Below are 14,590 nucleotides of genomic sequence, written 5' to 3' on the forward strand. Positions count from 1 at the left end.
GGTGGTGTACTGGTGCCTTTTGGTAGTTTCGAAATTCTGAATAAAATATTTTTGGCGTTTCCATGGCAACAAGTTCGACTTAGACTGAAATTAGTGGTAGTGCTCTTTTCCGGAGCTAAACTCTAAAACCGTTCACTATTTCTTCACCAAACTTGGCACATAGATTGGTCTGGTGGTGTACTGATGCCTTTTGGTAGTTTTGGAATTCTGAATAAAATATGTTTTGCGTTTCCATGGCAACAAGTTTGACTTAGCCTGGAATTGGAGTAGTGCTCTTTTCCGGAGCAGAACTTTTAAAACCGTTCACTATTTCTTCACCACACTTGGCACATCGATAGATCTGGTGGTGTACTGGTGCCTTTTGGTAGTTTTGGAATTCTGAATAAAATATTTTTTGGCTTTTCCATGGCAACAAGTTTGGCTTAGCCTGAAATTAGTGATAGTGCCTCATTTCTGGAGCAGAACTTTAAAAACCTTTCAATACTCTCCTTCCACTTTTCTATATACACACCTAAGTATTTGACATAATCGTAACTCGTAGACATAATCATGAAGAGTATTTTGCCATTGCGGGGGATATTGATGCCTTTTTCTTCTTGTTTAAAGAAGTCCTGAGATTCAGACAAAATGGGATTTTGATGGTTGTATTTCATTATGTGGTTTTGTTTTTGTTTTGTTTTTGTTTTTTTTGGGGGGTTATGGTTTTTATCCCCCGCCGCGCGTTTAGCGCGAAGCGGAGGATATGGTATTAGGCTCCGTCCGTCCGTCCGTCCGTCCGTACGTACGTAGGAATTGGAATATCTTAAGAACCATTGACTGGATTCTTTTCATACTTGGTACCTAGGTTCATCACAGTATAAGAAAAGTCCCAGTCAGATTTGGTTCATATAGAGAACGCACGGCCCAGCCGATTTTGGTGAACTTCCAATAGTTTTCAAGGTCACGACGACACTTTGAAGATTTCAGCATGTTAGCCTGCATGTTAAGCTTGTCGGTGAGATATCTCAAGAACCATTCACTGGATTTTCTGCATGTTTGACACCAAGCTTTATATAGGGAAGGCGCAGGGCCCAGTTGATTTTGGTGACCTTCCCATAATTATCCCCCCGCAATGCGTTTTGAGAGGGATAATAAAATGGACTCCGTCCGTCCGTCCGTCCGTGCTTGCGTGCGTGCGTGCGTCCGTCTGTCCGTGCACATTTGTCTTTTCCGGAGCAGAACTCTAAAACCGTTTACTATTTCATCACCAAACTTGGCACATCGATAGATCTGGTGGTGTACTGGTGCCTTTTTGGTAGTTTTGAATTCTGAATAAAATATTTTTGGCGTTTCCATGGCAACAAGTTTGACATAGACTGAAATTGGTGATAGTGCTCCTTTCTGGAGCAGAACTTTTAAAACCTTTCAATACTCTCCTTCAATTTTTCTATATACACACCTAAATATCTGACATAATCATAACACGTAGACATAATAATGAAGAGTATTTTGCCATTGCGGGGGGATATTGATGACTTTGTCTTCTTGTTTTCAAAGTCACGACGACACTTCGAAGATTTTAGCATGTTAGCCTGCATGTTAAGCTTTAGTCTGTCGTACAGACCCTGAAGCAAATATATCCAATAAAGCCCACGCAAGTCTAGAAAATGTGGCAAGTCTAGATTTCCTCATTTTTCTGAAAATGAAGAAAATCTCAGGGCTCCTTTTCATTATATTTGTTTTTTTTATTATGAACTTTTTTCAGTAAAATATGTTCATTTCAGAGACTAGTTGTTGGTCTAGTTAAGCTTGTCAGCGAGATACCCCAACAACCGTTCACTGGATTTTCTTCATATTTGACACCAAGCTTCATATAGAGAAGATGCCGGGCCAAGTCGAGTTTGATGACCTTCACCTAAGTTTCAAGGTCACTGCGACACTTTGAAGATTTCCGTATGTTAAGATGCTAAGCAAGATATCTCAAGAAGGGTTCACTGGATTTTCTTCATAGATTTGCAAGACTTCTCTTGAATGTTTTTGGATAAGCAATTTCCCTATTACTATTTTTTGCATATTTCATACACAATGACGTTCATGTCACGGTCAAAGTGAGTCTTGAAAATATGTGTGTGCTTGAACAGCTTCAGAGCAGAGCAAAATATCAAGACAGGCTGACTGGCCACGTTTTTGTTGACACTTAACTTCATCTTAAACAACGACCTTCACTTTCATTACACTTTAAGTTTGATTTGATAATATGCGGCGGGGGATTATGTCACCTTAGTGACAACTGCTTGTTTTTTTGTATTTGTTTTTTTTGCGGGGGTCGGTCTGACTCATGCTTGCTTGACAACGATACAAGGATCTGTATCGAAACGTCGCATCATCCGAATAAAGAAGTTGTTTATGAATAGACTTGTCTCCTTATCTGATTCACCAACTTCTAAACATGCCACTCAAAGAAGTAACTGAAAAGAGAACACAATTACAGGGAGTTTTCAAAGCTGGTTCAAGTGACATCTAAACATGAGGTCTTTCAAAAGGAATTGTGTAATACATTCTCCACAGTACGACAATCATATGATAATAATAATAATACACTTATTCACTCACTCTCACTCTCCCACACACACACTCTCACTCACACTCTCTCACACACACACACCATTCTCACTCACTCACTCTCTCTCACACACACTCACTCTCACTCTCTCACTCATGCTATCTCCCACACACACACTCTCACTCACACTGTCTCTCTCAGACCCTCACTCTCACTCACTCATTCTCTATCACACTCACTCTCACTCTCTCTTTCACTCACTCTCACACACGCTCGCTCTCACTCACTCACTCTCTCACTTACACTCACTCTCACTCTTTCTCCCACACACACACTCACTCACACTTACTCGCTCTCACTCACTCTGTCTCACACACACACACACTCCCTCTCACTCTTACACACACACACTCACACTTTCCCACAGTCACTCTCCCTCACTCTCGACCGTAGCTGCGTCTTAAGGAGTCCAATAGCGACATTGCATATTTTGAACCAACTGGCATCGTTGTTACACATCACACATCCGTCATGTGATCATGTATTTCATACATATGTCTGTATATACATTTCTCACTACCTTACAGTTTGAGAAGTGTCTGGCACTTTTCATAATATCAGTATTCTTTTCAAAACATTTAACATTAATTTAGGTTCAGATGTAAAGTATTATATTGATATATTTCAGCTTCATGTATGCGTTTATGTTTTTGCAACATGTGAACTAGATATACTCATGATTCAATATTCGTCATAATACTTTTATTTTATTTCAGGATTGTGTCCAGAAGACATACGTTCATATTGTGAAGAACTATTTCAAAACCAAAAGTCTTCCTTTGTAGGCTTGACCCTTGTATGCTTCATGAAAGGACGTCTGCCATTAACGGCTCTTGATGACCAAGAAAATACTTCCCCACTGAAAGACTATATTAAATGGGGCTGCCAACTGTGTAATTGTGAGGCAACTACAAACGCCGAAATAAGGAATGCGTTCCTTGGATTAGAAAAGCTTGTCTTGACATCAGAACAGAACTCACTTGTCATACTTAGGAATACCGATATAAAAAGAGCGCTATCCACGGTGATTGCAGATCATCTTCAAGAATACATTGACATTATTGATCTAAAATTCATCTTCTTTCATATCAGGGTCAATGAACAAGATGGTGGTTTCTACGTGTGTCTAAAGGGGAAAATGGTTGAGGATTTGGCAAGACGATTTGCAAAAGAGGTTTTGCAAAGTAACCTTGCTTTAGTGTTGTCTCACGATTCTTTTGGGTATTTTCACTTCAATTTGTTGTTCTTGAAAGCGGTCAAACGTCAGTTAAAGTCTGATGACATCCAAATTATTTTGGAAAATTCAGATAGCACGTTTGGCGGAACATTCATCCATTGGATGTGCTTTGGGAGGAATGCTGAACTCTTCAAATCACTGTCGTTCTGCTTAACAGCTAATCAAAAGGCTGCTTGTCTCACACCATGTTGTATTTCTGGTAATTCCAACATTGTGCAGTTACTCTGCATAGAGACCGATTTAACTGACTGTCTGAGGAATCCTAAAAGTCGACTGACCCTACCAGGTATTGCACAAAATATGGAGAGCCCTCTGACAAATATTGAATCATATGACACCCATGCCTTGCCAGCCCTACACCTCTCCAGTCTTTACGGACATACTGGCGTAGTGTCTAATCTCCTGGAGAATGGATTTGATGTCAATGCACAATTAGTCGAAGGGTCCGGAACCAACATACCGTTCCTACCCATGAGTACTGCTGCTTTAGCTGCTGCAACTAAAGGGAATATAGATGTTGTGAAATGTCTGATACAGCACGGTGCAGATCTCAATCTCCACGACATCATGTTCAACGCACCAATACACTCTGCTTGTAGATCAGGTAACCGTGACCTCGTGGCACTGATTGCAAGACAATGCTGCATCTCAGAAGGGGATGCTGAAGGGAATACGCCCCTGCATATTGCTTGTAAGCGAGGGGAATCAGATAATGTATCCATACTGCTGGAGAGAGGGGCTGACTGCACGGTGCTGAATTACAACAATGAAATGCCACTGGATATAGTTTGTAAGGAGGGATTTCTTGACGTCGCTAAGGTTATTTTAAATCAAAGGGGTTACCCGCTTCCTTACGATGGGTCTAATACACCTTTACATAAAGCGTGTGCAGCAGGGTTTAGTGATATCATTGAGTTACTGTTACAGTATGATGCTGATAGATCTGTCACTGTGGATGACCAAAACCCCCTTTTGACTGCTGCATATTCAAACAATGCTGATGTGGTTAAGATACTGCTTAATACAAGCGCTGCAAACATTGTCATATGTGATTCAAAAATTGTATCAGAGTGTTTAGAAAAGGGACATATCGGGGTGGTTAAAATACTGTTGGAGAAAGGAGCTTGTGTGAAGGGTAGAGGCAGGTATGGGCATTCACTACTGGCTAAAGCTTGTGAAAAGGGAGATATAGAGATCGTTAAGCTACTGCTGGAGAAAGGGGCAAGTGTGGCTGATATCTTCAGGTATAGGTATTCACCAATGGCTAGACCTTTTGAAAAGGGAGATATAGAGATCGTTAAGCTACTGCTGGAGAAAGGGGAAAGTGTGACTGATATCGACATGGATCGGTATTCACCACTGGCTAGAGCTTGTAAAAAGGGATATATAGAGATCGTTAAGCTACTGCTGGAGAAAGGGGCAAGTGTGACTGATTTCGACAGGTATAGGTATTCACCACTGGCTAAAGCTTGTGGAAAGGGAGATACAGAAATTGTTAAGCTACTTCTGGAGAAAGGGGCAAGTCTGACTGATACCGACTTGGATAACTATTCACCACTGGCTAAAGCTTGTGAAAAGGGAGATATAGAGATCGTTAAGCTACTGCTGGAGAAAGGGGCAAGTGTGACTGATCTCGACATGGATGGGTATTCACTACTGGTTACAGCTTGTGAAAAGGGAGATATAGAGATCGTTAAGCTACTGCTGGAGAAAGGGGCATGTGTGACTAATGTCGACATGGATGATTATTCACCACTGGCTATAGCTTGTGAAAAGGGAGATATAGAGATGGTTAAGCTACTGCTGGAGAAAGGGGCTGCTGAGACTGATCTCGACATGGTTGGGAATTCACGACTGGTTATACCTTGTCAAAAGGGAGATATAGAGATCGTTAAGCTACTTCTGGAGAACGGGGCAAGTGTGACTGATTTCGACATGGATGGGTATTCACCACTGGCTAGAGCTTGTGAAAAGGGAGATATAGAGATCGTTAGGCTACTGCTGGAGAAAGGGGCAAGTGTGAATGATATCGATATGGATGATTATTCAGCACTGGCTAAAGCTTGTGAAAAGGGAGATATAGAGATCGTTAAGCTACTGCTGGAGGAAGGGGCTAGTGTGACTGGTCTCGAAATGGGTGAGCCTTCACTACTGGCTATACCTTGTGAAAAGGGAGATATAGAGATCGTTAAGCTACTGCTGGAGAAAGGGGCAAGTCTGACTGCTATCGACTTGCATGGGTATTCACCACTGGCTAGAGCTTGCGAAAAGGGAGATATAGAGATCGTTAAGTTACTGCTGGAGAAAGGGGCAAGTCTGACTGATATCGACATGGATGATTATTCACCACTGGCTAGAGCTTGTGAAAAGGGAGATATAGAGATCGTTAAGCTACTGTTGGAGAAAGGGGCTAGTGTGACTGATATCGACAGGTATGGGTATTTACCACCGGCTAGAGCTTGTGAAAAGGTAGATATAGAGATGGTTAAGCTGCTGCTGAAGAAAGGGGCAAGTCTGACTGCTAACGACATGGATAGGTATTCACCACTGGCTAGAGCTTGTGAAAAGGGAGATATAGAGATGGTTAAGCTACTGCTGGAGAAAGGGGCAAGTGTGACTGCTATCGACAGGTATGGGTATTCGCCACTGGCTAGAGCTTGTCAAAAGGGAGATATAGAGATTGTTAAGCTACTGCTGGAGAAAGGGGAAAGTGTGACTGCTATCGACAGGTATGGGTATTTACCACTGGCTAGAGCTTGTCAAAAGGGAGATATAGAGATCGTTAAGCTACTGCTGGAGAAAGGGGCAAGTGTGACTGCTATCGACATGGATGGGTATTCACCACTGGCTAGAGCTTGTAAAAAGGGAGATATAGAGATCGTTAAGCTACTCCTGGAGAAAGGGGCAAGTGTGACTGCTATCGACAGGTATAGGTATTTACCACTGGCTATAGCTTGTGAAAAGGGAGATATGGAGATCGTTAAGCTACTGCTGGAGAAAGGGGCAAGTGTGACTGCTATAGACATGCATGGGTATTCACCACTGGCTACAGCATGTCAAGAGGGATATATAGAGATAGTTAAGCTACTGCTGGTGAAAACAGCAAGTGTTTCTGATACCGTCTTGGATAAGTATTCACCACTCGCTAGAGCTTGTGAAAAGGGACATATAGAAATAGTTAAGCTGCTGCTTGAAAAAAGGCTTAGTGTGTCAGATACCGACATAGATGGGTATTTACCTCTTGTTACAGCTTGTGGAAAGGGAGTTTGTGTGTCAACTGTATATCATTTTTTCCGACTGTCCATCAAACGATTGCAACTAGATGTAACTAGAAATATCGACATATCATCATTTCTCAAAAGGGTTCTTCAAAAGAAACATTTTATTATGTTTAGGATGCTGCTTCCGATACTTCCTTCAGATGTATCTCCAGAATTCTTCCTTCAAGAATTGTGTTGCCTTGACTCACCACAAGTTCTTTTATTACTAACTGAAATGTGCAATGGAATTTGTTTACAAAATACACTTACAGCAGCAGAAGATTTGAAAAATGTCAAATGCATTGAAATACTCAATTTACTCAATACTTATGATGTAAAAGGTATTCTCCTCCACAGGGTTGTTGCATGTGGCTACATGAACTTGGTAAAACGTTATTTTGAGAAATTTCCATCCAGTCATCACGCAGACTCGTGTGTGATGATTGCATCAAGATATGGACACACGGCTATTGTTGAATGGCTATTGCACAAATATTCTAACGACATGACTTGCAGAGAACTCTTTGGCAGATGCAGTATTCAAACTTTGTTTGACGATATCTCCGAATCCAGTGTAACTGAATATAGGAAGGATACGACATCTCTCTTTGAAGCATGTTACCAAGGACACACTAACATAGTGAGATTATTGTTACAATATGAAATGTACATGTCGGATCAGGCTGTTTCGTCATCTTTTCATTTGGTATGTGAAAGAGGAAACATTGGCGTACTACACTTACTGTTAGATTCTGGGCTATATGTAGATCATGTGGATGAAACTGGGAGCACGGGTCTCTATATCTGTAGTAGAAATGCAAGAGATTCGGCTGTGCAAGTGTTATTAGAGAATGGTGCAAATCCATGCCATGTAAACAATGAAGGTGAAACGCCTCTTCACGCAGCCATGGAAAGTAATAACTTCACTGTCATGAAATCACTCCTCAGGTATACAACTTCATTTTCAAATGTGCCAGTTTCAATGTTAAATAATGGTTATCTGTTCAAGCTTGTATCTGAAAATATTCACGAAAAGTCATTAGCAGCTGTAGATTCTGATAGTAACTCACTTCTTCATCATGCTGTGAGATTTGGCTTTCCTGACAGTGTTGCGACCTTACTGGAACGTGGTGTTGATGGCTCTCTGACGAACTGCAAGAAAGAAACTGCGATGCATATTGCTGCTGAGAGAGGGTGTCGGAAAAGCGTAAGGCTTCTCATTCGATACCATCACACCAGTAATGTTGAGAATATGGACAAACAGACACCACTCCATTGTGCTGCGTCCGAAGGACATTTGAACATTGTTAAAGATTTAATTGATTGCGATTCAAATGTATCTTTGAAAGGTTGTCTGCACTATGCTGCTAAATCAGGTCATGTAGAAACTGTGCAATGCTTAATAAACAAAGGGGCTGTAATAAATGAAACTTACTGTCAAAGTGATACTCCGCTACATCATGCATGTGAATCAGGAAACATCCAAACTGTTAATGTGTTACTTTCATCAAGAGCAGATGTCAATGCACAGGGACATAAAGGACGCACTCCACTCCATATAGCATGTGCAAGAGGATATGACGGAATTGTTGACTGTTTATTGAATCATGGTGCTGATCCAAACCTCAGAAACAAATTCAACAATACGTCTCTTTTATCAGCTGTAGTAGAGGGACACCTTGATGTTATCAAAGTAATGATGATAAAGGGAGCTAAGGCCGAAATATCAGGAGCAAATGGCAGTAACTATTTGATTGCATGTTGTACACGAGGTCATCTACATGTGGCGAGGTACTTAATAGAAAATGGAGCTAACATTTCTTCCATTGGCCTTCAGTGTATATCCCCCTTTTCAGTGTCTTTGAGTGACATATTGGAAGATGAAAGAGAAACCATAGAAGACATTCAAAATACAGTTAGAAGTGGAATTGAGGGTATGACGTCACTGCATGCTGCAATGGATGGTAACCACTTTGACGTAGCAGAGTATCTTATGAATCAAGGTGCTGATGTGCTTGAGAATGACCAGTATGGTAAAAGCGTGCTTATGAAAATATGTGAGAAAGGTAATTTGCAGGTAACAAAAGCATTTCTTTCTTCTGGATCAGTGTTTCCTTCAGTGTTGAGAAAACATATCATTAAAGGATTTACCCTACAAAAAACTCAAACTTCATCTCAATGTGAGAAAAAATCAAGTGATTCGGTGGCAGTGAGAGAAACAGGGCATGTGATAGAAGTAATTGATGAACCAGACACGGACTCTGTTAATGTCCCTCCAGTCAAAGTAGCTTGTGACTGTGACCATGGTGATGTGGCTAGTTTACTTATAGCATACAGTGCTGGGTGGCTATCAGACATGGATGACAGTCATCTCTATGACGGTAAATCTCCCTTACATCTTGCATATGATGCTGGGTTTATGGATGTGGTTGCTTGTTTGTTGTCGTCAGCTACCAATTCAAATGCTGTAGATTCAAATGGTCACACAATCTTCCATAAAGCATGTGAACATGGGGACGTGAAAACATTACAAAACATATTGAAATTCAATGTAGAGATCAAACAGCAACTGTTTATAAAATCAAAAGATGGAGAAATGCTTTCTCACATAACATCACGAAGGGGGCATTTGCATATTCTACAGATGTTGCTCGAGGCTGGAATGGATCTCGATCATTTAACAGATGAAGGTGACAATGTCCTCCACCTGGCGTGTTCCTACGACAAATACAGAGTATGTACGTTCCTTCTCGATACCAGTCCTAATCTGGCATGGGTAAAAAATCACAATGGTTTCACACCTCTCGACATGGCAATAGGGACTGGCAATGACAAAATTGTTAGAATCTTCTTCGCTCATGCAAAGTTAACCCAATATGGTAGAATGCAAAACACCATCTGGATGTACCTCTGTGAGTCAATGGACAACATAAACAGGCTGAACGTTTTAGTCAGGTGCAGCAACGTTATGGAGATGACAGATAATCACGGCAACACACCATTTCATATTGCCGCAATGACAGGCAGTACTCGTGCTATTGACTGTCTTCTAAAACATGATAGAAAAGATTGTGTAAAGCTTTCAAATAGTGACGGAGATACGCCACTTCATGTTGCCTCACATCAAGGGCACTCCGCTGTGGTCCGTATATTATCTCCGAACTTTGAAACAAATGTGGCAAATAACCTAGGTGACACGCCACTCCATGTGTCTTGCCTCAATGCCCAGAGAGGATCTGTATTGACTCTTCTATCAGCTGATTCAAACGTCAATGCTGAGAACAACTGTGGTGATACCCCTCTACATATGGTTTTACATTCATTTTTTACCATGCCCGATGCTAAACTGGCAGAAACCATCAGAATTATTCATCATTTACTAGCATATGCAGCCGACCCATGTTGCCAAAATATCAATAGGAACACACCCTTGCATGTCGCGTGTTCCTTAGGCAAAATTGAAATTGTTGCAAGTTTACTTACATATTATAAAGATCTCAACATAATGAATAGATGTGGTAAAACACCCCTACATGTAGCTTGTGAATATGACCATAGCGCCATTGTGGACCTCCTACTTGAGCTGATCTGGTTGAGGACGTTGCAAAATGGAGATGGTGGTGTTTACGTTGACTATCAAGACATTGAGAGTGCAACATCCCTTCACATTGCATGCCGCAGGAATAGTGTCCAATCAGTCTCCCTTCTCCTTGAACATGGTGCAGGCACCACAATCAAAGACAACAATGGTAACATGCCTGTATTTGTTGCTTGTGAAGCTGGTTGTGTTCAAGTTGTCAGGCAGCTGTTACCTTATTCATCACATCAAGACGTGAACAGATTTGGCGAAACTCTTCTATTGGTTGCATGTAGAAATGGACACGAGGATATGTTTCAAATCATAGTTCACTGGGTTTACCATGGTGCTGACCAGAACATGGCAAGGTGGTTCCTGAATGTTCCTGTTCCAATTCACATGAACATGACAGCATTACACATATCCAGTCACATAAAAAATGTGCACTTTGTGGAACAGTTGCTTCTTCGTGGAGCGGCACCCAATACCCGTGATGTGCATGGTCAAACAGCGCTACACTATAGCTGCATCAACGCTTGTCGGGTAATAGTAAGTGTGTTGTTGAAATACATGGCTGATGTCTCTGTGTGCGATGAACATCTACGGACACCGCTCCACTACGCCTGTGAACGTGGATCCCTGGACATTGCTGAGATGTTGGTGATGGCAGGAGGGAATCTTTACGTTCGTGATCGAGATGGACGAACTCCCCTTGACATGTGCAGCACTGGACACAGAGTTCTACTGAAGCAAAGGTGAGACTTGTTTCATTGTGTGTTCAGGCTAATTGAATGGCGGGTGCTTCCGGTGTGACAGGACATGTTGACCCTGGACACCTGGTGTCAGTACTGATTTTCAGTGTTCGTTCCTAGAATTTTCACAGCTATTTTGCCCTTTCAACCATATGAAATCTGTTTCTGAAGATGGTCAAGATTGGGTTTTCCTTGTATATTTATTTACACTGACTGTAGATTAAGACCAGTGTCTTAGCCTTTACGTTACCGATTGCTTGTTAGCATTTTCTTGGAATATAATAACTATATATTATATCGGGTTAAAACATTCTTTTCAACTTAAATCTCGTGCAGTAAGACTTTAAAATACATAGGTGCAGTCGGGAGAGATTAAACTTTTCAATGTAAACAATCAGATATCTTTGAATATTACAACTTCAACAACTGAAACCAAGCTTTCATTGTTTCAGCTTGCGGTACTTGAGGAAACGCCAGTCGACCAGTTCTGAAGATTCGCCGTGTTCTTCCAAACGCATAAGATATGATTCCACAAAAAGAGGGTGCACCTTTGAAGACGCACAGACCTGTCCACGTCCCAGAAGTGTACCACAGTTAAGGCGCAGTCACTCAATGGGTGAGACACGGTGTGTGTCATCAGATGGGCAGTGCTTTCAGGAGTAAGACTGTCAGTTTGAGAATGTTTAGTTCACTGACCCATTCAAACAACTATTGAATGTTTCTCTCCGGATACTTTAGATGTATGATGGTGGTATGTGAATAATCATATCTGCATCAGACAATCCAGTGACTGCTTGAACAAGTCCCAGTCTCACCAGTCACCCAGTCACCTCTAAGAAGAAGCATGAATTTGCTGGAGATCAATTCTAACCGGGATCTTCACGCATAAAGAAAATATTGAAAATATTTGTATATAAATGTATACATGTATACATAAAGTGTGTTTAGTATAAGGTGTGATTATGAGTACGTGTATATTAACACGACTGTTGTACAAAATGTTTTTTTAGTGTAACATAAGTTGAGCGCCAATGGCTATACAGTGCTCTAGTGTCATTGTGTATACAGTAAATGTGTTAAGAGCAAAGTGCATCAGGAATTAAATGAGTGCTGTGTACAAAATGGCTACGTATAAAAAAATTCCGCATTATTGTGCTGATTATATTTTGTATTTATGAAGATCTGCTAGATCAGTAATGTTTTAGTGAAAAAAGTGCTTCTTATAAATGTGCTCTGGGTAAGTACTAGTATCCACAATGATTAAGTAATACTGTGCTGATAGTCAAACCTATTTACCAGGGTGGTGATAATTTGTTTTATTACCTACGAGAGCGAAAATACCGGGGTTCATATTTATCATATGTTGCCCTAGGGCAAAATACCACTTTGTCATGGTGAGGTGACGTCATGAACAATGCTATGACGTCACATTTCTTCTAGGAAGTTGCGTTCTACATGCGGCGACGGCGGGCAGCCAGCCTATGTTTGAGAGTAGATTTGGGTTTACGACTTACGATTTAACGACTTCGGTAATAAATAGAATAATGTATTCGTGCCCATATCATACTATGATTACGAAACTCGTGCCTAAAGATCGGTAAATACCTAGCTCTCGCTCGGGAAATACCAACATTTAGGTACTCGTGTCGTAAACATAGTATGACATGGGCACTCATATAATATCCTCTATGTACTGATAATAAAACTTATTTAGTATGGCATGCATGATATAATGTCTTTTTCATTGCCTGTATTACTTATATGTTCAATGAACATTATGTTTAGCGATAGAATATAAATGAGAGTATTTGTTAGGGATAGTAAGGCATAGAAGCGAGAACTATCGACCTAGCAACTATTCTTGCAGATCCAATAAAATTACTGTCACGTGTGCTGTATGTTACTAAAATCACAACCGAATACGGAAGTTCCACAAAGTGAATGTTAGAATATATGGTGAATAGTTAGCACAAACGGCACAAACCCTTTCCAATGAAACTCACGGCTCAAGCGCAATTGTGCATGCAACTAGCCACGCACTGTGGTATATACTGACTGACTGACTGAGTTTGGTTTTACGCCGCTTTTAGCAATATTCCAGCAACATCACGACGGGGGACACCAGAAATGGGCTTTACACATTGTGCCCATGTGGGGATTCGAACCCGGGTCTTCGGCGTGACGAGCCAACGCTTTAACCATTAGGTTACCCCACCGCCCCTCTGTGGTATATAGTATCTCGTTAGGATGAGAAAGCCACAATAACGCGGTGCGCCTAGTGGCAGCAAGAGTTGTATACTCCCCAGGGAGTTCAGATTGCTAATACGATGTGCAGTTGGTATTGACATCCAATGATCGAGGGAAAAGATACCAGCGCCTTGAGAATGCACTAGTGCGTGGATATGTGCGCTATATAGATATCCTATACTAATAATAATCGTACTACACGTGACCAAATGGCAAACAGTCGTTCAGTCAGAGCATTCAGTTGTGCTCCTTTCATATACACCACATTATGTGCTCAGAATGTTTTAGTTAGAAATGTACATATACAAGGGTGCGACCTTTTTAGCATAAAATGTAAATATGCAAACTGTATTTAGTATAAATTAGTATTTGTTTAGTTTAAAGTGTACTTAGTGCAAAAGTTTCAAGCAAAAGTAGTATAAGTAGGCTGAATATATACTCTTCAAAAAAAGTAGGGGCTACCTGAACCTTCAATTTGGATAGGAACAAAGACATTTTAAAGGCAGACATCATATCAACATTGATTGACTGTGCTTGATCTCCAATTTTTTTCATTCGTAAATTAAATATGAAATTCCCGTACCTTTTAGAAGCGAATGTAATGGGCATAGTTAAAAATGAAATGGTAAGTATAGTGCGTGCGTGCGTGCGTGCGTGTGTGTATGTGTAGGTGTAATCCATCACACATGTTGATTTAATACTGCAGTATTTGTTGCGACTATTGGTAATATAATGATATTGATAATGCATACATGTGGGTAGTGGTGGGGGTAGGGAAACGGGACATTTTGAAATTTGGGGTTTAAGTAACAAGGCATCTTGCAACAAAGTGTTTTTGTTGCAGGCTTTTCTGTATTTGTCATTACTTTCAATTCATGTCAACATATGTTTTATGATCATTATCTGACGCCACTG

The 14,590-nt window shown here is 40.8% G+C and overlaps 1 protein-coding gene across 7 annotated transcripts in view; it reads left to right on the plus strand.

Moving 5' to 3' along the window:
• LOC124260704 overlaps positions 1-13,319 on the plus strand; it is a 30,444-nt gene extending 17,125 nt beyond the window's left edge. For 4 of the 7 annotated variants that reach the window (XM_046694982.1, XM_046694985.1, XM_046694983.1 and 1 more), the window contains exons 9-10: positions 3,319-11,431; positions 11,881-13,319. In XM_046694982.1, coding sequence (XP_046550938.1) covers positions 3,319-11,431; positions 11,881-12,091 — 8,324 coding nt within the window. In that variant the 3' untranslated portion in view covers positions 12,092-13,319. The remainder of the gene's footprint in view (positions 1-3,318; positions 11,432-11,880) is intronic. The other 3 variants (XM_046694988.1, XM_046694986.1, XM_046694989.1) reach the window with 3 other exon arrangements.
• The last annotated feature ends 1,271 nt before the right edge of the window (positions 13,320-14,590 follow it).

This window comes from Haliotis rubra, unplaced genomic scaffold (assembly GCF_003918875.1).
Source record: "Haliotis rubra isolate DU_JTF1 unplaced genomic scaffold, ASM391887v1 Scf771, whole genome shotgun sequence".
Lineage (NCBI taxonomy): Eukaryota > Metazoa > Mollusca > Gastropoda > Lepetellida > Haliotidae > Haliotis > Haliotis rubra.